Source organism: Orbicella franksi, chromosome 3, assembly GCF_964199315.1.
Source record: "Orbicella franksi chromosome 3, jaOrbFran1.1, whole genome shotgun sequence".
NCBI classification, from domain to species: Eukaryota; Metazoa; Cnidaria; class Anthozoa; order Scleractinia; family Merulinidae; genus Orbicella; species Orbicella franksi.
The window spans coordinates 14224570-14248663 of record NC_138147.1 but is presented as its reverse complement, the minus strand read 5'-3'; the positions used below and the strand labels follow the sequence as shown (position 1 = coordinate 14248663).

Here is a 24094-nt window from a genome sequence, read left to right as displayed (position 1 = left end):
GTGTATCAGTGTATCGCTGGCCAACAACATGGTTGTTGACAGATATGTTTTCGTTCGACGATAAGAGAGCTGAGAAGTAAAACCTACGAAGAAAAGGGTTGAATAATTCGAAATCAAAGCAATGTTCTGTCCTTGAAAACTTGTGTAAAGCTTGATTAATCGAGTTTCGCCCACTGTATTTCCTTATTAACCAAAAGGAATCATAAACAACTTGCTAATGAGCTATGGCTCTTTCAAAATAACAAAAATAATTTGCAATAAATGGAATTAAAAAACTAGAAGCTTAATGGGAGAAGTAGGGTATGTTTTGCTTCAATGTAAGTGGTAAAAAATAATTGTATTCGTCCCCTGTACCAGGTCACACTTCCAGCAAATTCTTGTTCAACTTACAAATCCAAGATTAAATATGTACTGTGTGGATCTATTTTGTAGACAATGAGATAACACGATTTTGATCTTGTTCAACTTCCTTGAAAATGACTTTGCTTCAGACATTGCCACTGGCAATATCAATGTTCAAACTGATGAGAGTTTGAGATTCCTCTTCGCCTAGTGCTTAGGTGTTGGATGTATCTGCTCCAAGTGTCGATTCCTGGGTTGTCAGTACATGTGAGGCCATGTAAAAGGGAAATCAGGCTCAATGGAAAGAAGGCTTGGTTGAGTTACATGAAATGAATGCTTTGGACAAATAATATACCTCATGCTATTTAAAGTGGTTGCAACTAAAATTGCAGATGGGAGATGTGAAAAAAAAAATCTGACTTAAATTTACTTGCAAATAATAATTCAATTCCAAAGTATGCTTTTAAACTGAATATTTGCAAAGTACTGACAAGCACAACAAAAAAACAGCAAAATAGCACAAAAACCATGTTCTGGAAACAGCAGCCAACATTAAGTTCACTTACAAATTAGTAAACTGGAAGACTGTGAATGATAGGCACGGTCAATTAGGAATGACTGAATTGCTCATGGTCCTGTGCCTTCATTGCATGTCCTCATATCACGACTCTGCTGAAGTTTAAGGTTCAATGTAATTTGTGTAAACTAAAGGGAGCTCCTTACCCAGGACAGTGCTATGCAGGTCATTTGAAATATATATCAGTTTAAAATTTATTATTTACTGCAAGCCCTGTGGTCGACAACACAATGATCATATACCGATATTAACATTTCCTACATTGGCTGTTAAATATTTTGCCAAAAACAGTCTCCACAGCACTTCCTCGTGTTGACTCGTAATGACTGTGACCAACTGAATTCAGAATAATCTAGCATGTAGCTGTATTCTAGATCATCTATAGTGAGATGTTTTGACTGAGATAACTAAATTGTAACAACATTTTAAAATACAAGCAGATGCACTATATTCCCGGGGGGGGGGGGGGTACTTTGGGAATTTCTGGGTGGGGATGTGCTGCTGGGACCCTGGAACCCTTAACCTATACCAGAGCTACTTCAGCTGAATTTTGCTAACCTATACTAGAGTAAACTCCCCAAATCCCCTGATCTATCGACACTGTTGAGGCTGATTTGCATAAATTTAAACTTGCCGGTTTGATTTTTTATATTTTTGAGTGGCAATTCCTGGTTTCCTTAGTCTAGATTAAATCTTCAACCAACTTGTCAGTTTTGGGAAAAATGATACCCTATTCTAGACCCAAACGCTCTGATTTATATACCCTATCCTAGAGTAAACTGCTTGAAAACCATACCCTTCACAGCGGCACATACCTATATAGCCCATATATGGCAGTGTCCCCCCCCCACCCCCGGACTATATTGAACACTTGCAGTAGCTCTTAAAACTTGGGATTGCCATGCAGCTTTCTAAGTAGTCACTTGCATAATGTCATTATGTATTCTGTTTTGGTCTGTTTCATTCTAAATTTGATATCCTAAACAGCAGCATGCTGTAGCTTTCCTTGTTAGATCACTACAGTGTAAGTGGATAAATTTAGTTCTTGGGAAATATAGCAAAGTTAATTCCAAGTCCATAGTCTTTTAAAATACCAGCGGGTAATTCAGCATTTGCTTCAAACACATTGGCTGGCTTTGCTCCAGGTGGGTTGACAATTATGCGTAACTATACACATGAAACACTTGTTAATTATTGATGTATAGTCTCCCACTACTACCAACATTCAAAGGAAAACAAACATAAAGAAGTGGGAGATCAAAAATAATCAGCCATAGACGACTGAACAATAACATCCGATCCAAGAGTAGTAAATTTCTGTAGAGATAACAATTCAAGACAGGCAGTGATCATGATAGTGAAAATTCACTGTAAATGAGATGATATCTTTAATGCACTAGCATCCAAAGCAGGATCCAAAAATCTTGAACATCGGCCAAACAAACGGATGACATACGCACTACAAAAAAAAAAAAAACATAACAAGAAAACATTAAGATGTAAAGGGAACAAGCCGAGCCACAAAATAACAAGGGTAGAAATCACACAATCAAATACCGCGAACATCTGACAAATCAAGGAAAATGCCCCAACTTCAAGCCCGATTTTGACCGTTAAAACGGCGGGGCCCGCCTGGGTCCGCCGGACTTTTCTTAAATTTCAACTCTCGAACTAAAGTTTCACGTAAAAAAAATTCACAATACTGATCCCTGTTACCCTGCAAACGACCAAAAGAATATCCACGTCGAGCGCGTGTGGTAAACAAACGTTTTCAACATGGCATGATTTCCGTTGACTAGTTCTGATGCAAAAATTGCTTACCTGCTCTTGAGGCTTGGCAAATAACTGTTCTAGATATTACACTAGCAGCTCCTAGAAAAGGTTAGTTTGATTCTCATGATGAGTGCAGAAATCGGTCGAGAAACGACAACCTACTCTCCATTCGCAACGAAAAATGTGTCCGCCATTGCTCCGGCTGAGACGGCATATGATTGGTCGAATACTGTCACGTGAACCGTGTCCAACACCGCCTGGGTCATTCCATGTGAAGAGTGAAATAATTAATTGCGCGGTGCCGCTTCTGGAGCTCAAAGGAAACAACTTGAGGACTAAACGACTGCAGTGGAAAGCCTCGCTAAGGAAAATTCAGTACAAGTGACTGATATGGGAATATTCTAAGTCGGGTAAGTTACTGCTTCATAGCATTTCGAACAAACATCAAGGACGTGCCATCTAAAAAAAGCTCTCATGTGACTTGACTTAACATGATCTTCATTTCCGCGCTAAGACACGATAAGTCTTCTTATGCTTCTGTTTCTTTTAGATCAGAGACAATTCGAAGACAATTACTCAGCAAACTTTACTTAAGGGCCCGACAAATATTGACAAATATGCATTTCGAAGAATTACGGGGTGAAAAGCGAAAGTTGTTGTCGCATCGATATGTATTACCTATTCACTGCATTTCCAGTTTTTGCTCGCATGAATTTGAATAACTGTTAAGATTTATATCTTACTTTTACTGTAAGGACTTTTTATATCCTGAATCTAATGAGTATAGTGTTACAATTGTTACAATAAATTTGCTTATGAGTTTGAAATTTGTGGAGTTAATCAACCCTTATCACGTTTCGACAGGGGGTTTCCCCAAGGTATTTGTCATTGTTTACATTTCGATATTCTATAAAATCACCCCGAAGCTCAAAGGTCGTATTAACTAGTGTACTCTGCCACAAGTCATAACATATTTTTAGTTCCCGGAAGATCACGCAAACAATTTATTATCAAACTATACGGAAGGCTTTTACCTAAGGTTTCGTCTGCCAAATAGTGATAAATCACTACAAAGCTTGAAGCATTCCTCTTTCATTCTCATATAAAACTATCGCTTTGTGTTAAGTTGCCTCGTTCGCGACTATCACAGCTTTGGTAACTCTTTTAACTTTACTAATAAAGCTAACTCGCATACTTCTGAAGTGCAAATACCTACAAGGCTAAAATTTTGCAATTTAGGCCGCTATGTTGCGAAAGCCAAGCTATTCAGTTGTACAAAAAGTTTCGTCTCGGTCACCCGGGCTGAAGTGTTCATATGGAAAAAATTTCACATCGGTTGTAGAAGCCTGGTTCTCATATGCCGCCGACATACCTGAGACAGACGGCCTGGGACACCGTTACGGCATATGTGAACATTTATCGCCGAATCATAATCAATTCCAGGCATTGACCGCCAGCTTGCCTGCGAAGTTGAGCTGAGTTCAACTTCGCAGGCGAGCCGACGGTTGTCGGCGATGAAAATATTTTATATGAACATCATCTGCGGCCGCAACGTACTCCAGTAAGACGATTCGATCCATATTTACAGGTGAAATGGTTGAAAATTACGCAGTTCGATTTGCATTTCGCGCAAATTTGAGTACGTCGGCGATCCATCGCAAATGCGCTGGGAACTCACTAAGTCCACTAGGCCACAGGTTAGGTCGGCGGGATATGAGAACTAGGCTTAGTCCGTCAATAAGAAGCCATAGGTAAGTCAATGGATAAAAATCGATATCGGAAATCAATCGATTCGGTCGATATCAATGATATCAATCGCCGATTGCTATCGATTGATATCTGCAGTTGATAACAATCGAACTCACAGAAAAAAAAGTATCGATTGCTATTGATTGACAAAAATCGCTAACAATCGATATTTCCTGTCTTCAGAAATAGCGATTGCTATCGACTGAGAAAACCATTTAACCAGATATTAATTTTGCAGGACTATTCAAAGATGGCTTTGTTATTGTGTAAAATAATACCTAGAAAAACACGAGACAGACGTTTATCTTAAGCATTTTTATTGACAATTTAAGGTCATTTAAACTGCGGATCCAAAGTCCAGGTGGAGTGATCTCTTCTCTCGGTCTTCTGGGGCTCCAAAGCAGAATCATGGCATGTCCGTTCATCCCCGCACTATCGACCGCATCCTGAATCTTGTCGATCATTTTATCCGTATAACTTGTAAAAGGACAAAATATTTTCCGATAACAATCGATACCAATCAATGAATCAATCGTTATCAATTACTATCGGCAATCGATAACGATCGAGTTCACAACATTTTTTCTTCATCGATTTTCATCGATTGCTTTCGACAATCGATATCAACGAAGATTGATATCGATTATCGGTTTATCGATTGATTACGCATGGTATTTCCTAGAATCTGTCGAAGGTTATCTGCATGTATTAACATTGTTTGGAAAATATTCTGGAGTTTCCAATTAATCCTTTGACTTAAAGTTGTCTTCCCAAAATTTCCGACTTCTTCGCGTGCTTCGCGCCAACTTCTGCAAAATGTTTTTGGACAAATTTAGAAATGTTCGACTGATGTTCGTTCTGGTGAAGCATTGCCAGAAGGGTCACGGGATTGCCATCTAGATTGCTAGCTAGTATTATTACATGGCTGTGTCTCACAGGGACTGGGAACTACCGAATTCATGAATTTGATTGGTTGAAATCGATATTGAATGCGGTCTAGATTTTCCCATCGAGACCGGCATCTAGACCGGAAATGTTTTGCGGTGAAAAAGTTGCAAACGCGAACTAAAATACAAAAATATTGGCTACCTTCTTCTAAAAATTTTTATTTATGGAAGTGCCAAAAAGCCTAATGAGGAAAAAAGTAAAGAGGACGAGCAAACATTCGCAGAATTAATTTCAGCTCATCGCCGTTCGTAAGCAAAATGTCAGCTTGTACAAGCCAGTTACATTAAACGAATTAAATTGTTCTTGTTTGCAATATAATAAAAATCTTATTAACCGTGCTTATAATTAGTCGGTCTGTATGAGTGAATCTTGACCTGGGTCGTGTGTACAGACCTCACTGCGTTCGGTCTGCACTCTCGACCTCGGTCAAGATTCTCCCATACAGATCGACTAAGCTCGGTTAATAAGAGCCAATTATTTTATGTTTATTTTGTCATTGCCTAGGCAGAATGACGTTCTTCTGCTGGGTGAGGTACATCTTGTGGATGATAGTCGTAGATTCTTCTTTTCAATACCAAGGACCCGATGGAAGCTATTCGACGATTGACAACGTTTCTCCGACGAGTAATGACTGCGCTTGCCCCGGCAAAGACGGAAAGCTGTACGATCTTAAACCGTTGGAATCCAAGGATAAAAATCCAAGGTTTGCAATGTTATAGTGGTAGTGTAATGCATCTGGAAAGAAAGAGCTTGAGAAAACATGAAGGAAACCACAACGACAACGGCAAGGAGAGTGACGTTAAACTGAACAAAATTTAATGAAAACAAAAAATATGCCGCGGTTTAATTAAGATAAACGCAAAGCCAAACAGCAAAATGGCCATCCATGTATTTTGCACCTACAGTCGAACCTCTTGTAAGCGACTACCCAAAATGTCAATCTCAGGTGGTCGCTTACGAGGGTTTAGACCATATCGCGCCAAAGTTTACCTCATCAGTATATGGTAACTGCAGAGACTTACACCTTGCTCCAATGCACAACTAAAGCCATTTAATACGTTTTAGTTGCCACAAAACTATTTAAGCATTCCAAAAAAGTATTTATTCAGAGTATCATGACTCGTTTTAGTGCAGTAGATCTTTTTCATCACTATTTTGATCTAGCATTTTTATTATTTATTGCTCCCTGTTTTCCATTTTTACTGTGTGAATTTACCTCATTAGTGTAATTTCTCCCCTTTTTACTTACTTTATATTGTGAAGCGCATTTGAACATTACTTTACGGAATTTGCGCTATGTAAATATGTTGTGTTATTGTATTATTGATAAACTACCTAATAAGTCGAACGGAACAACACCTTATTACTCTCACTGTGTATATAATTAGCGTATCGCGATAACGCGCTACATTCCGCTAATACCGAGGGTCTAGGTTAGTGGCGTCTAGTATGATCCTTTGCGGCCTTTCGAACATAAAATCTGGCTGCGCAGTGCGAGATCTCGCAGTTTGACGAGATTGCCGTGGGTAGACGCTTTGCGCCCCTCCCTCCTCCCCTGGTGGCGGTGACCACCTCTCACCCTGCCTTGCTGCCTATCTTTTGCTTAGGCGGTCGCGGATTCCTCCCACAACTTAGTCTAACGTGATCGCAACAATAGATATACAGTGACGATAAATTACTTTCCATTTTACACTCTATTATCTATCAAGTGGTTGCTTACGGGAGGTTATAAACAAAGAAAATTTCAAACTATTAGCTCTAGAAGTGGTCGCGGTCGCTTACGAGAGGTGGTCGCTTACAAGAGATTCCAAATTGATTGATTTGACTAAGAAACTTTTGGTATTTTGGAAAACTGTTCGCTGAGGAGAGGTGGTCGACTGTATTTTCTATTTGAAGAACGTGAATCGCAATGGAGAGTTTTACACGTTTTATTTCTAATCGAGCACTGATTTTGTATATCCAGTTGAAAGATTTCCAAGAAAGATATAACTTCAAATCTTACACCCGTTCAGTGCCACGTGCATCTTTCGATATGCCATCTCTCGATGTGCCATTTAAGCTGTCTTAGGTCGAAAATGTAAGCAGAACGGATTTCTTAACGGTCGTTCTCGAATTTCAGTGACGCATTTTGTGTTTTCTTTTTCAAATTTTACATGTCTTTCACGCCTTTCATTTAAAAAAAAGTTGAAAATAATTCAATAAGATTTTTGAATTGGCGCGCAGAAGAAAATTTAGTGGTGAACAATAATGTCGGTAAAGTGTTTATCGGTCTGGAAATTAGATGTTAAAGTAGTATTTTTTGCCCTTGAAGCTTCGCTTCACCGGCAAATATTTGTTTTAAGACCATTAAATTTTCTCGGGGCAACTATCTGCCGATAGTTTCTCGAAACAATCACCCTATTGTTTTAATAGATAGTGAGTGGCGTGGCCCATAAGTAAACGACATTCGCGATAGAACTCTGGTAGATTTACACAAAGAGCGAATACGATATAGTTTTCATTAAGCTGTTCTCATCTTAATAGGATGATTTTTTTTCTGGCATTACGGTTGTCTCTCTGGACAATTTACTGGTTTGCTATTGGTATTAGTTGTCCTAGCGGGCCATTTTCACTCACCAGTTTCTCCTCGACAGCTTTACAGTTGACGGTACAAAGTACAAAGGCTTTTCGTACAGCTATAACCCCTGCCACCCATTGAAAGGACCAGAAACTAGTCGCTGTCAGTTGGATGACCGAGTAGCGGTAAGGTATTAAAGGGAGAATGTTCACTAACATCAAGCCGGTAGTGGCACATGACGATAAATCAAAATTCTTAATATTTCGTCCACGGTGATAACCTTTGGTAAGCCAAGAAACGTAGTGGGATTTGGGACCCACCAAAAAACATCACAAATTCGTTTCTAGGACTACCATAGGTTATCACCGTGAACAAAATTTGAAGAGGAATTTTGATTTTTCGTCATGTGCCTCCACCACGTTCTTAGGAACTTCGCTCTGTTAAACCCACATCACATAATACTCCAGTTTGAGCATGAAGAGTTACTGTCGAGGAGTTTACAAGAAATTTGAGGTCAGTTGTACTTCTTTGGGTTAATTTTCAAGGTCATAACGAACCTCTCGAAATCACCAAAAATTTGTTTCCTGATAAATAATAATTATGCAGCACCTTTTCAAGAGGAAAATTCCCTACCCGGTAAAGCATGGAACCACCTGAAAGTCAGAAATTTCGAAAAGGGGAAATGTGATTTTGAAACCTGATTTAAAAATTATCTTCGGGCATTTTCTCAGCGCTAAGTACTAACGCTCTCAAAATCCTGATGATCACAATACTGTCCTGTCGGCAACTGAAACAACAGGCGTGTGCCTCTGACCAGATGATCAAAAGAAACGAGAAATTTTTCTCTCCAATTTGATTTCCTCTTTTTTAGACGTAAACTATGGTTGATGTTTAGCTCACCTTCTCTGAGATATTATTTTCAAATATTAAGTACTGTTTTTTTTTTCAGAATCCTACACGCGATAGCCATCTAGACGCGTAGGGTCGGCAATTTTAGGTTATCATTTTCTTATTGTTATTAAACTAATGACTCCAAGATAATCCACTACACTCACACACCTTGTTTTAAAACAGCAATCCATCTAAGCAGTGAAGCCTTTTAGCGTGAGTCCTTTGCTCGGTACAGTTAAATCCTTTTGTTCTGTTTTGCAGTCCGATGTCGACTAAATTTGTTTGTCACACAATAATCACTTGAACATGCCTTTATGACCCTTTAAGTGAAAAGCAATAAGGGGACTTTGAAAAGAATTCATACAATTTACATGCAAAGATTGAATTTTGGTCTAACGGAAAGATATTAGACAATCAACCACAGGCAATGTAAGTAAGTCAAATAATGGAAAACCATGCTCAGAAAAGCGCCTTGGCCGCAATAACGTTTTCATCCTGTGTGCTGGACACGGGTGCTGGACATCTCAATAACGTGCACTATGTACAGCAGTTTTTTCTTTCGTGATTTTCAGAAGGGCGACGAAACGGCGCCTGTTCGTTTTTAACAAGAATTCTTCAAATATTAAAGTTCACTTTCCTCTAAAATCGTGAGTTTTTCAATGCGTATGATAATTTTTGCTACAAATTGTTTGATTGCATTTCCAATCATTCTTTTTGCGGCATCTTGAGGTCTTATGCTTTAGCGCCGGAGTTCTATTTGTTATTATTGTTAATATTAAAATCTCTTGGCCAAACGGAATCGCAGGTAGACATAAGGACTTCGATGACTCGCATTCGCTTTCGTCGAGATCAATGTTGCACGCAAGTCTGCGACGTTTTTCACCATTTCGCCACCAACCGGCACCAAACACAAGTTGATCGCACGTCATGACATGCCCAGTGGCGGATACACACCTGGAGCTAAGGGGGGAGGACGATTTTATTTGCTTGACTTGCCCGCTTTTCTTCCTTCTGCGATCTCTTTTTTTACCCAAAAAAAAGGGGAGCCCGGGCCCCTCCCTAAGATCCGCCACTGAATTGCCGACCGCGTGGGAGTGCAACTTGGCTGAACTGAAAAATAAACTTCAAAGTCCGTTTGACAACTGAACGTAAGTCTTTGTGTGAGTTCAAATCTCAATTACTTGAGACTTTTAGCCAGGCGTCGGAGCAAACAACGTTAGACTACTCTAATTTTAAATTTTTAAATTGAATGGGCTACCCTGGTTAAATAACGTTACTTACTTACTTACTCACTTACTTACTTACTTACTTACTTACTTACTAGATTCTTATTTTTCTTCTGCTTCTATAGCACGCCATTATTTTCTGACGATAACAAAGCTGCCGCAAATTTCATTAATTGTTATAACTAGTAATAGCCATATATTATTAAGTGTGTTCGATCTGTAGTAATATGATATGTTTTATTGTATTGATCATCCAGAAATACTCAGAGAAAGTCGAGGTGTGGGGTGCTTTCCTGTGATTCAATAAGTCGGTTTCAAAGTTTAACACAACAATAACCTTTAGCAATTCAGCATGTGACCTAAATTGCAGTACACTTGCCGTGAGTAAAACGGTGATGTAAATGGCATTTGTGTATTTTGCTGTCTGAGAACTTACTGAAGACATGACCAGAAACTTAAAATCAGTAGTCTCTATTTATCTTATCCAAGCTCAATGGCCGAAGGTAATATATTCGTCTAACGTCACAGCGTTCCTCGCAAGGAAACCGCTGTGATACGTGACAGCTCGGTTTAGTTGCAGCGGCAAAAACACACACAGGACACAGCTTGCTGATGTTCTGATACTCACAACTTCACTTACCTCAGCTAAAACAGTTTAAAAATCTGAAAGCACGCGTACGTACGTACTCGCTATCCTCATGAACTACGCCACGCATGGAATACGAATTCCGAGCCTGCAATCTTTCCTCCGCTCAGATGCCTGCATGCGCTCGGCACCATGCCACCGAGCGATTATCACATGAGATCGAGACAATGTGCTAGCTAGCGAGCCTGAGATTGCCTGAAATCGTCTTACATCGGAGGGAATAGCCGCGGGAAATCAAACCCGCGGGACTGAACGCATTCTCCTTATCGTTGGACGCAAATAATGCAACTGCTTTTAATGTACTTTTACTAACATGAAATAACAGGCACATATTAGTATGAGCTGACGAACATCATGCCAGTTAGACCTGAAAATAGTCCGCTACCGTCCAGACAACCCTTCCCATGTATCACTACTGACTGCAAAAGCCTATTAGGAGCAAAGATGAGGTTGCTGATCTAACGGCTAAAGCTACTCTCAAAAGAAGCTGAGTGACTTTTCCTTCATAGTGCAAACCATCTGTCGATCATGCATTAATCTCTCACATGAACTCGTCAGACGCAAGACGTCAAACAACCCTAAAACACAGTTTCTCTCAGGCAAGGAAATTTCCGTGCGAAATCGGGCACCGCGATATTTTCGGGTCACGTTGAATAAAGTCCCCTTGTCACTTTTTGTGTGAAGGGTAGCAAAAGCATGTTCAAATCCATAGCTTTAAAATAAAAATCGTTTGTTTTAAACATCTTATTAAATCGTTCCATCCATTATATTCTTTTATCCATTTTAACAACCCGTAACAAAAACCTAGCAATTGACCATCGTTTGGTCCACCTCGGACGTACGTTTCAGCACGAGCGCGGAGAACAGAACTGGCGAGCAAGGCACTTACCCCAGAAGGCTTCACTACTGTGATAGACTGCTGTTTAAAAATAAAAATAAGGGAGATGAATTTGGTGAATTATCTCGGAGTCATTAGTTGAATTCTAATAAGGAGATGATGTATTTATGTGCAGTATTCTGAATACACCAGTTATTAATATTTCAATAGAATATTTAAGCCGAACCCTACTTTGCTACCATAGTTTATGTCCAAATATCGAGGAAATCATATGAAAGAGAATTTTTTTTTCCTTTTATCTGGTCAGACGCACTTAGGGTGTCCTAACCCTGGCTGGTTAGTATTATGATTATCAGAATTTTGAAAGCGTTAGAACTCACCGCTGATAAAAAGCCCGAAGACAATTTTCCCTTTCGAAATTATAGATTTTTAGGTGGTTCGGTGTTTTATCGGGTAGGTAATTTTCCTCTTGCAAAAGTGCGAGTAACTAAAAATTCGAGGAAGCGAATTTTGGTGATTTTGAGCGGCTCGTTATAAGCTTAAAAATCAACCCACAATAGTATGATTGAGCTCAAATCACATGTGAACTCCTGAACGTGATGCCGATTGAAGAGTGCGAGGTATATGAGGTCACTTATATTTTGCATGTTTATCAAGACACGAGGGGCCATAACGAATTGTGAGTTTTTTGGCCTTTTGTTTTAACTGTAAGAAATATGAAGAATTTTCGTATTTCAGCACGCGCCAGATATTTGGATTTGGCTCGCTTATTCCCTCGTTAGCAGTTAGAAGAGGGTCTGGGTGGGGCTCAACTGATAGCTGAGAGTTGGTTAACTGTCAGCTGACGAATAACGATACGATGAGGAATATGAATAATTAATACTGCAGAAATTCGAGTCAATTGCCAGAAAATCGGATCCTGAGGAATGGACCGGAACTAACTTTAGCATACCTAATTTATTGTTTCCTAGCGTAGTAGGGTATTTTTAGATCCTCAAAAACTCAGAATCAAATTTGTTATTTGTGTATGAAACATTTTCACAAGACAAGGTATATAAAACAAATATTTTGATTCAATGCAACATAGTTATTTATGATTCCAGCATGTGAATGGTGACAGTAATTCGGCAAACGGCACAATGAAGGGCTTAAAACCGATTTGACCACCTCCCTGAGCACTCGCTGCCTTTCTATATCTCAATTTCTTGCAAGAGGATGTATAATCAGTTTAATTAAGCTGACCTGTTGCTTTCGTTTTAGATCTGTCAGTGGGTTCCGAATACGAAGGGATCACTCGATACTTATAAACCAATAGGGCATCAGAAGGAATTGAAATGTGACTACGATGAGAAAACCGAGACACCAATTGTGGAGTACAAGATCCTCTCGCCTAAGTAAGTGCTTCTACAAATCTAGGTAAAATGTGTTGATCCTGTTGTCATGTAAAAGGAAAACAATGTTCATTTTGTCGTTTGACTTACTGCTCAGAGAAAGGACATCTAAACGGTCATCGAGCGGTTCGACAATTACTGCAACCCAAGCAAGAATATTTCTTTTGATCGTTTTCGACAACAAGAACCTGGCGAATCCTTAGATCGGTACGTAACTGTTCTCGCCATATCGTCGGTAAGTGTGTTTTTGATGCCATTACGCTAGATGGTATTCTTAGAGACAAGAATATATTGGCATTGCCGACAACAAGTGTTTGAGAGAGTTTTTTTTACGGGAAACCCGAACTTAATTTCGACAACACGCTTGATTTTTGCCGGGCCGCAGAAAATGTTTGAGCTCAGGTCAAAGCAGTAGGCGATCTCAACTAGGCCAACGTTCACCTAGTCAAAGACAAAGAAGCAGAAAAACCGCCTAATACTCCTGCAAAGCAATTGCGGTATCTCTGCCGATTTTGCGGAAGAAAACACAGCGGGGAAACGCGAAACTTGCCCTGCTTGGGGTTAGAAGTGCAACAAGTGCGGAAAGGATAACCATTTCAGTGGTAGAGGAAGAGGATAAACACCTGTTCGAGGTGTCGGCGAGTCAAAGTTCTGACTCGAATCTCGTTACGCTAAAGGTTGCAAGCTGGAGCTTCATACGGTTTGAGATTGACCCTGGCTCCCGATGCAATGTTTTAACGGTCCATATCTACAAGAAGGCAAAGGGTGCCTACAGCCTTAAGGACGTTACTCCAGCGAAGTTGTCAATTGTGGATTATGATGGTAACAGCATTCAAGTTTTGGGAACGGTAAAGATCCAAGTGCAGTGTGGTTCGCTTACTTGTCTGTTACTGTATCGTCTGGTGGAAAGCAAACGTCCCTGTCCAATCCTAGGCAAAACGGCATGCGAAGAAATGGGCGTAATATTGGAATCAAAGACTCGGACGCGATAAGGGGGCCCGATACAGGTGGTGGTGCAATGTTCTCTATCCAAGACGCCATTTCTAGTTCTAAAATTCTACCAAAGATCAAGTCGTTGAGATGCTTCCTGAAGTTTCCGACCATGGCCTCGGTACTCTCATAGACGAACACCATATCAGACTCAATGAATCAGCAAAGCACGCTCCCCGACGAGGTCAGGTTGCTCTTCGCGCTAAAGTCAAAGAAACATCTTGATAAGCTTCATGGTTCTGGAGCCATTGAACTTTGAAATTTGGGGATGTACCCTCTCTCCAGCGGTTTTCACTGCGTGGGGTAAGGCTTGCAGTATAAAAACGTCAGCTGTGCTTAGAAGAAGTCAGTTGATAGGTCACTACGAAACTGAATCGGGCCTGAAAGTTGACCCCGACAAGGTGCGCGCTATACTGGAAATGCCACGCCCCACTCATGTTAAGAGTCTACTCCGCTTCAATGGCACCGTTCACTACTTGGTTAAATTTCTTCCCCACCTGTCGGAGTTCTCTCTCCCGCTTCGTTAGCTAACTGTGAAGAATGCTGAGTGGATGTGGTCAGATTCACAGGAGAAAGCGTGGAACGACATTAAAACGGCCATCAGCAGGCACCCGTCTTAAGTTACTACAGCTCAAATGATGAAGTCACCCTCCAATGTGATGCTTCTCATACAGGATTAGGAGCCGCCCCTCTTCAATTACAGCAGCCAGTAAGCTTTGCATTGAGTGCCCTTATCCAAACTGAAAGGAGATACGCTCAAATTGAGAAATAGCTGCTCGCCATTGTGTTCGCTTCCTAGAAATTTGACAAGTATATTTTTAAGCGTCATTTTGTCTAGGTGGAAACAGACCACAAGCCCTTGGAGAGATCTTTAACAAGAGTCTCTTTGATGCATATGCAAGACTACAGCGAAGGCTTCTCCGACTTCCGCGTTACAATCTCGAAGTTAGGTACAAGAAAGGCCCTCTCATTTGTATCGCTGATACCCTGAGCCGCACATGAAACGGAGTGAAGTCTCTAGAGCTTGTGGACCACATCAAGACCTTGTGAGTCTCTCCGTCTCGACTGGTGCAGATTGAGAAAGAATCCTCTCAAAATTAAATCGAGTCTGCAAATCTCTCAGGCAAGTCATTCAAGAGGGTAGGCTAGAATTGCGACCTTGTGCTCTAACCCTTCTTCCAGTTCCGTGGATTTGCTTTTTCAAGGGAACCATAATTCAGTACGTTTCTCCACGTCGTTGGGCCCAGATAACTGCTGACCTCTGCTATTTCTGAGGCCGGGTCCTACTAGTTGCGTTTGACTACTTTAGTAACTACATTGAGGTTGATTCTCTCTCGACAGAAAACTTCAAAACTGTGATCTTGAACTTGAACTTGAACTTTTAATTGTTTAGCTGATACCGGGTTCCGGACTCCGTAGTCACAGATAACGGGCCTTGCTTTGTATGGTCAGAATTCGCAAAATTTGCCAGTCAGTGGAAATTTCAACATGTCATTTCCAGCTGCCGCTATCCGCAGGGCAATTTAGAGCAATTCCAACCGTTAAACGTCTCTTCACGAGATGCCAAGCTGGTGCAATATCAAGAAATGTCAAGCTGGCGCAATGCTCGAAGGAGGGGATAGAAACGAGTCCAGCTCAACGATTCTTTGACCGTCGTTGCAAGACGTTATTGCTGACCACTGAAGCTCTTCTGAAACCAAGACTTAGTCTTATCGCTGATGCTAGGAAGCTACGCGCCCAAACACGATCTCCCCGAGGAATCTGGAAACGAGGTATATCAAGCTATTTAAATGAAAGTTGGTTATTTATTTAACCTCGTAGCTTTGTATTAACAAGATTTTACGGCGAGTTTGGTGTAGAAATCGTTGGTAATAACATTATTTTGGGTTTGTCCGCTGTTGAATTTGCTTGTCAGCGAAAGTAGAAAATTAAATGAATTCAGAAATTGAAAAATGACTCTGTATTTCATTTTCTTCTGGTTCCTATCTACATGTAGGCTTTCGCTTATGTTTTTAGGATAGAATTTTATACCGTGAAGGTCGTTTTAGATTATATCGGGCCGAAAATTCGGCATCATTCATCTCTTCGAGTGAAAACCTGTTATGTTCTTAGTATGCGAAATCGGGATTTTTCGATATAAATTCCTCATGTAGGACTGAAAATTTGTTGTCATCGATAGTACCGTTTTCGTAGCTCAAGAGAAACAGGTCTTGGAGCTCGTGAAAGGAAGACATGACAAATTTTTCCATAGTTTTATGTCGATGTTTACAAGAACTCAGCTCTGTGTATATGTACTCGCACTTGGTTTTCACGCCGTGAACGACGTCCTCGACCCAGTCCTACAACAGTTTTACTCGTCGTCGTCGTCCCATTCGTCGTCGGTGCTTAAGGTCCCTATTGCCAAATGCGCATCAATCAGTAGCGCATTGCATTAGTTATTTGTTATTTGTTATTTGTAAAGTATTGTTAATATATGGGGCGGGCGACCAGTTTCGCGCATTGTAGATTTCGATATTCGCTTGCAATATGTTGTGTGATTGAAATAACGGTTTATCCAGAAACCGCTCGTTACAGTTGATATCACAAGGCTGTTCGTTTTCAAAATCCATGTTGGCTACATGTGAATACACTACAGGGAGGTAATCGTTTTTCCAATTCTTGGGTTTCACCCACGTGACCAATAGCTTAGCGACCGTTACTATCCGCCATCGTGATGTCCTTTAAGCGTCAAAAACCGTATCCAAAGAAGAGTTCATGTGAGAAAGAAGGAATGGTTTTATGCGTTGTTGTTGGCGGTTCGAGCAAAAGTGGAAATCATAAAAGCTTAGGGTTTTTTCGTATACCTAAAATTATTACAAATCAAGGGGAAGAACAAGAGGAACACACTACTAGGAGGAGAAACGAGTGGATTTCTGCGGTGGGTCGCGGCGACGCTATAAACAAGAGAGTGCTAGAGAGTGAACGAGTTTGTAGCAAACACTTCGCTCTGAAACTACCGGAACAGAGCGGCTTTGGTCGATAAATTGGTCAGCAAAAGGATCAATTAAACTTAAAGCTACTGCTTTAATTTTGCACTGGTTGAGTTTGGCATAAAGCTGATCCATTTCCTCTTTCGAAAGCGCCGATGCGCGCTGCATGCGCTGAGGCGCCGGCCGATGCAGTCCCAGAACTAGAAGCTGCTGCATGTTTCGAGGCTCGCGGCTGTTGTAGATCCTCAATTTTCTGGTCGAGCTTTTCTTTGAGCTTGTTAGCCGATGAAAAATCGATGTCCTTAGCCCTCGCATCCGGTACTTCATTCACATATGTCGGCAAAATCCATGAGCATTTTAACTGTGTGCAAGCGAGCTTGCCATGAATTCGTGTAGTTGCCTCTAAATAAAATAAAACACTCGCGATATGTGAGCATGACTCAGCCACTTCAGCTTTGCATCTCAAGCAATGGGCTGACAAAATAGTCTCATCGTTTTCGGAAACGACTCAAATGTTCACTAAAGGATCATTCATACGCTGTGAATGCCGAACACTTGCTCTCACGACATACTTGCCAGGGATTACATTGCCTACAACTGAGGTTACAAATCCCGACTGCATTTGATTAAACGCCTCCAGACTCTTGAACGCCTTGAACTGCTTGTTGGTGTAGAAGCTGGTCTCAAGAACGAGGTAACTCAGCAAGTCTGAGACTTCCACAGGAGGCAAGCATTCTGGACTGAACTGATCGGCTGTTATGCTAGTGGGGTCAACCCCGATGACCGAGATCTTTCGCGAATATATTTCCTTTACTCTACTCTCTAAGCTTTTGGCACACTCAGAGAGCACTGGGATACCTTTAGATGAATGCCCTGTACTTTTATCGTTTTTTTTCTTTCTGGATATTCATGTAGTTGACGAAATAATAGAGCCATAATAGAGAAGCTTCACTGCAGAAATGGACTATTAGCATAAATTTGACACCCAAGGGACACCAACATGGCGGACACTGATTTGAGCAAAGCTTGTGACGTCACATGAAACCCAAGAATACTGAGTGAATCTAAGTGTTCCTGTATCCTTCGCTTACTTAAATTTATCTAAATCCCTGATGGCGAAATACACGTGAAAGCCATCATCAAAAGAAAGGCACAAGTAATATAAATGGTATGGATAAAAATTTCACAATTTGTAATGGAAATTTTCTTGTAGTGAGTTTCGAAAATCCACCGTCAGATTAAAGTGCGCCGAAGGAAACAGAGATGAAGCAATTTTTGAAATACGTGATGAAGATAATTGGGTAAGTAAGAAAAAAAATAAGCCGAAGTTATCATTGACCTCATAAATCAATCATAAAGCCATACGTATAGTGAAATACTAATGAAAAATGAGACATACTGTATTTTTGCTATGATTTTTAATGTAAATAAAGGGTTCATGATTATCTATGTAATTACTAGGTGGCACATTCGCGACTAGAAGTTCTGCCCGCATTATTAATGGGCGATTTCCACGATAAAGCCCATTTGCGGTCTTGATTGACACCAATTTTGTTTTAACCAATGGAAATCGTAATACTATCCTACGCGCCACGAATTTACCGCGTGTCAGCGTGGAGTTTCACGTGCCCTTCGGAAATATCTTCATCCGCCAGCTTTAGACCATGTTTATGTTGTGTGAAGGCCGTGTCCGTGTTTTTTTTCCTTCTAACTTGCATGCTCATCCGCAGCTATATAAAGTTTCCGATGTTCGTCCTCCCGTCCTCATTTTTTTCTTTTTTCTTTCGAAACAAGACGCGTACAGGAGGAAAGTAACTTACGTACCTAGTCGCTTCCAAAACCCCCTCTCGAGGACATCGCATTTTTCGACAATATCCAGCTCAAGGGACAAATATGAATCTTTTGTAGAAGACCAAACATTTCTTCAATATCGGTATTATAATTTTCACACGCCTCACAAGGTCGATGGAGAAGGATTTTTCTCACGAATATCAACTTTGAAAACTGTTCCGTCGGATAAGACATCAACTGCCGCACATGCGCAGAAGGGTGTCAAATGCCCTTGAAAGAAGGGGAACAGATCGAGAAATCGACAATATCATATGTGGAGTTCACCAATCAATTCTTTTCCTTTCTTGCTCTTTCATCCTCAGATTTTCCAGCTGACCCACTTTTGGGATGTGTGTCCATCTCATAGTAAGTGAATGATGGCTGTAGAGCAATTTCATCATCATTGGTAGAACGTGAAGTGTTAAAACCCTACCTTGTATGCCAGAACGCATTGACAAAATACGAACCATATGGAGTCCTCTTGATTGGTTCTCATGAAGCGAAGAAATGTTTAACTGACAAAATTCATATTTAAGGTGGCCCAAAACAGTTTCCAGCACTTAACTTTTGATCGGTCATTATAACCACTCTTTATAAGCTGATGCTACAATCATGGTATCAAAAAACTGCCCAATCATTGGTGAACATGTTGTTATAATTTTCGTTACACAATAGGTTACCATAGCAAAAGTATAACCTTCTAAAAACACCCCTAATTACAGCTTTTGGCACTTATAACTCAAAAACAACACGGTGAAATTTTTGTCATATCAAACTGTAATAAGCATGATGAGATGCAACCTTTGGAAAAGTTTTAAAAAGTTCTGTACATGGGGTTCAGAGCCACCTTAAAGTTTTGAAAATTTAAGGTGGCTCTGGACCCTATATCCAGAAGTTTTCATAACTTTGCCAAAAGTTGCGTTTTATCCTGCTTATCAAAATTCAATACTGTAAAAAATTTCACCGTACTGGCCGTTTTTGAATTATAAGCCCTTAAAGCTATGATTAAGAGTGTTTTTAGCAGACCATATTGTTGCTATTTTAACCTATAGTGTCAGGAAAATTGTAACAACGTGTTCACCAATGATTGGGCAGGTTTTTGTTACTATGATTGTAGCATCAACTGATAAATGGTGGTTACAATGACCCATCAAAATCTAAGTCTTGGAAAGTGGAGGAAACTGTTTTGAGCCGACTTAAAGCTTATGAGGTTTCCAAATGTAAACAAATGGTTTCTGGAAGGGCGGTCCAGGACTTCAGCGAGTAAAGTAGACGTTTGCAGCGGAAGATGGTAGAGGCAATCGACCTTCAGAAAATAACTACTGCACATATAGTCTAAGCGCTCCTTATTTTTTTGCTTTTCGCACACTTCTCCCTGCGAATGTTCGTTGGGAAAGAATGCGCTGCAAGCCAAAGGGCTTTACTAGACTCCTGCTATACGCCCGGTATGAAAGTTCTTCAAGTTTCGTGTTATCCTTTTTTTGTCTGAACTGACGAAGTTTAAGCAAAATTGAGTTTTTGACGATGGCGGCCACGATTTCTTTGATTTTTGCTGACATTCACTCTTAACGCCAATACCCAACGCGGGTAAACGTGCGCGAATGAGTCGTCGCTATTAGTTTTGGTTTTACCTCTGATTTTTTGACAAAGTGGTACCAGTCTCTAAGCAAAATAAAAGTTAATGAGAATTAATATGAACACTGAAAACCACTTATGTGGATAGTCCTATACCAGGAATCTGCACCTCTCCGTACAGGGACTCGTCAGCAACAGTAAAAAAAAAAAAAATTTTTTTCACATTTTAGAATTTATCACCCTTTCAACGTTAAGCATAAAAACAACGTAAAAAGTGTCTTCGCATAAAATTATGACCATAGCACATCTTTATAATAAGCTATACCTTGATGTACTATTAATCTTAATATTTGTGTCCTTGTCCAGGCATCCCAGCAACTACCATAGCTGCTGCTGCCGGTGGTGTTGTTGTTGCTGTTACTGGGCTTCTATGTCTCGTCAGATACTTTCGCAAAAAAAGAAATGGAAACAACGATAATGATGAAAGACAGCGTCTCCTGGGCAATGGCGGAGGTGACCAACATGCCAACGAAATCCATAATCCAATTGAGGAATTGAACCCGGAAAATCGATCACGGCCGACGCCTATTGGGTCGTCGCGCACTAAAACTGACGCCAACGTTATTAGAAGTGCTTTTAACTGGTTTTGAACTGCTTTTATTCTCTAGTTGATATTTTATCTGTTTTTTCAGTGTATTCAGTAATGCCTAACATAGAAGCCCTCTGTTACAATTTTAGCAGTTTATGACGAGGTGCCAATCTCAGAACAAAGAGCATGGCAGTTTTTAATGATAAATAATGTTCGCTTACACAGGCGTTCGACCGTTTGATAATAGATGCTGATAATTTCATAATTTATACTGAAATTAACTGACCTATTTCAGGCAGACTTAGGAAATTAATCAACATTTTAATATCAGTTAATGATATAGAGGATATTACACGGGCCCCGTGGAGATATTAAGAGCCATTGCCTGTAAATATGGAGTATCCGACAACAGGTCGGAAAATTCGGATTTTCTTTTATTGCGTCAAAAAGACCCTTTTGGTGAACTATTTTCAGAAATATATTTCCAAAGTTCCAACGAGCTCACATTTTTGTGAAATTTCTTGGCCGTTTGAAAAATACAACTATCGCAATTCAATTTACATGTAAAATTTCAACTGATTTTAGAGGGTCATAACTCTTCTAGTATGCGAATCTCTCAACAAATAAAAGGTTCTAAAACTAGAGCTATGCTATGGGTATACCATATCTACATGGCTAGTTTGGCCTGTGAAAATTAAGCGCGCTAGGCGAAAAACTACAAACGTATTTTGACCAATTGCGCCATTTTTGGACGAGTGAGCAAGAACTTCGATTTCGCAGTCATGAATCTTTATAAACATAATTCGACATGTTTTATAACACAAATTGTGCGTAGACATAGTGTATTGTACACTTAAGCAGTACTTTAATACTACCTCAGAATAAGCCTTGGTCAAAGATAGCACAGTCCTCTAGAAATCAGCCGCCCGAGCAGACGATTCTGGCAAAATGTCGGCCTTCAAGGTGGAACGATAGCCCTGCGTTCAAAACTTGAGCACCTTTGGAGAATAAATGGAGAAAAGGCATCGCCACTTCTTCCATGGATATCTCTTGTTATTAGCGCTCTCTTTTTACGTTAAAAAGAGGGGAACCAACCCCGACCGCAACGATTAATAGAACCGTTTGTTCGGAACGAAACGCAAGTGTACATGTAACGTTTGTGTACACATCATCATTGTCATTATTCCCTATTGTTGTCTTTGTCACCGTGTCACGCCACGCAATTCACCACGTCAACATATCTAACACGCTGGCTGACCAGTCACAGTTTTAAACCGCTGCATTTCAAACGTTTTCTCTACATTGCTTTAGAAAAAGATACATAAGGAAAATGGCCAAAAAATAAGTAGCGTTTCTCGGTTTTATCTGTCAAATTTACGAATTTGATATTCCACGCACACGTACTAGGAATATTACAAACTGTGTGAATATGAAATCCAGGCAAGTTCCCTTCATAACAATGTTATGTTCAGTTTGAATTATTTGTTTCAGTTGTTTGCTCGGCCCCACTAGCATTTGTGCTATAAAAATTGCCGAGGGTAAATGAAGGTTATTTATTTATTTATTTTTTTTTACTGGCCTGTTGAAAATGTGTAATTTTGCATAAATTCCATCGGCCATTTTGGTTGATTGAGCGGTATTTCGAACTTTCCTAGATTTCACAAAAATGTGAACTCGCTGGAACTGTGGAAGTATATTTCTGAAAATAGTTCACCAAAAGGGTCTTTTTGACGCAATAAAAGAAAATCCGAATTTTCCGACCTGTCGTCGGATTCTCCATATTTACAGGCAATGGCTCTTAAGACGGATTCCGCTCAAAGTTCGAGCAATAAGTGCAAAAATTGTTTACTAAAAATCTACTCATAGCGCGGTAACTTTTGGAATACTATTTAAAACATCTCACTTTAGTTCATTTCTCTAAGTGACCCGCGATTAAATTCTCAAGCGTTCTCGAGAAAGTTAACGTCAAACCTCGTAAGAATGCTTAAAACGTATGTTATTGTGTTTTGAACTAACGCGAAACGTCTGTTTTAATTGAAATATTGATAACTTCAAGTTCAATTTTCTCTCGCGGGGTAAGGTTGAGAGGTTGTCTCGACAAGTCCTTCTTAACTGTATTCAAAATATTACCATGAGGTTTATTTGGTAACTTAATTTTTTCCATTATTGCTTGAATGTTCCGCGGAAATCATCTTAAATTTCTCTTCGAGGGTTGTAATATATTTTACGAGTGAGCGAAGCGGAGAGAAATTTCTTATCTCCAATCAGCCATGTCATGTTCTATTTATCATATAAACACCAATAAAAAACCAAACCATTTCGCTGTGGCTGCGAAAGGCGCGATTTATTGTGTAACCATAGCAAAAGTTATGTTTTCACTTGTGAAGATAACATGTGATCCTATTCTCGTGGTTAGAACAAGGCTGATTCTCTAACTGAAAGCCAAAGAAAGAGAAAGAAAGTGTGTGGAACACGCATGCTAGCCCGAGGAAAAGTGGAAATTGTCATTCGATCCATTTTTTCTTCCTCTCTATTGGCCGCGAACCCACCACGTGACCTCCAAATAACTGCGAAATCACGATATTTTGTTCAACCTCGTCCAATAATTGTTAAATGTTTGCGTGTGAAAGACAAATATGAGGGCAACGCGCTTGAAAATAACGGAGACATAATCTTGCTGTTTTCTGTATCACATCTTGTACTTCGTAAATATACAGCTCAATTACGATGGTGGTTGGCTGTTATCACTGTTTATGACTAGAGGCAACCTTGACTTTGACGAGATCTTTTGTAACATGACTAAAGTCATCTCTTATAAAGAGAGAAATATCGAAGATCTTACAACACTCTCTAAAGTGTCATAGAAACAGAAAACTGAAAAGGAAACTTGTAAGTGATTTGTAAGAAGAACAACACTAGCGAATTTAAGTGGCGATAGTTTACCCCCTTTAAGGCTTATTTCTATATGAGTCAATCGCGTCCTTTAAGAGCTCCAAATAATTGAGAAGAAATGGTTAGTCATTCTGTATCGCTTCTGAAGAGAAAGAAATCAATTCGAGGACCACGCTGCTGTGGAAAGACTGATTAATTACTGCCGATCAAGTTTTAACAACATGGGTATTATTCGGAGTAAGTCTGTTCCTCAATATTTCGAAGAATTGAGATCTAAACAGTTTCCGTTATTGCGCGAAGCTTGTGAACAT

General features: G+C 40.0%; 1 protein-coding gene and 1 pseudogene across 2 annotated transcripts; one reads left to right on the top strand and one right to left on the bottom strand.

The window, feature by feature from the left end:
- The first annotated feature begins 2941 nt into the window (after positions 1-2941).
- LOC145481430 (uncharacterized) lies at positions 2942-23735 on the top strand. 2 transcript variants are annotated; one of them, XM_081459920.1, is made up of 7 exons: positions 2942-3102; positions 5898-6092; positions 8023-8131; positions 12808-12941; positions 18111-18198; positions 19051-19093; positions 20669-23735. In XM_081459920.1, the coding sequence occupies exons 2-7, from the start codon at positions 5899-5901 to the stop codon at positions 20950-20952; spliced, it is 852 nt and encodes a 283-aa protein (XP_081316046.1). In that variant the 5' UTR covers positions 2942-3102; position 5898; the 3' UTR covers positions 20953-23735. The 2 variants fall into 2 exon arrangements, with proteins under 2 accessions (XP_081316046.1, XP_081316045.1); XM_081459919.1 differs by having other exon boundaries at positions 5894-6092; positions 20669-23733.
- On the bottom strand, positions 16108-17804 carry LOC145480407 (uncharacterized; annotated as a pseudogene).
- Positions 23736-24094: the final 359 nt, after the last annotated feature.

Coding starts and splice junctions, on each gene's coding strand:
- LOC145481430 (XM_081459920.1), top strand. CDS start 5,899: ATGACGTTCTTCTGCTGGGTGAGGTACATCTTGTGGATGATAGTCGTA. Junction 6,093..8,022: donor TCCAAGGATAAAAATCCAAG/GTTTGCAATGTT, acceptor TCTCCTCGACAG/CTTTACAGTTGACGGTACAA. Junction 12,942..18,110: donor TACAAGATCCTCTCGCCTAA/GTAAGTGCTTCT, acceptor ATTTTCTTGTAG/TGAGTTTCGAAAATCCACCG.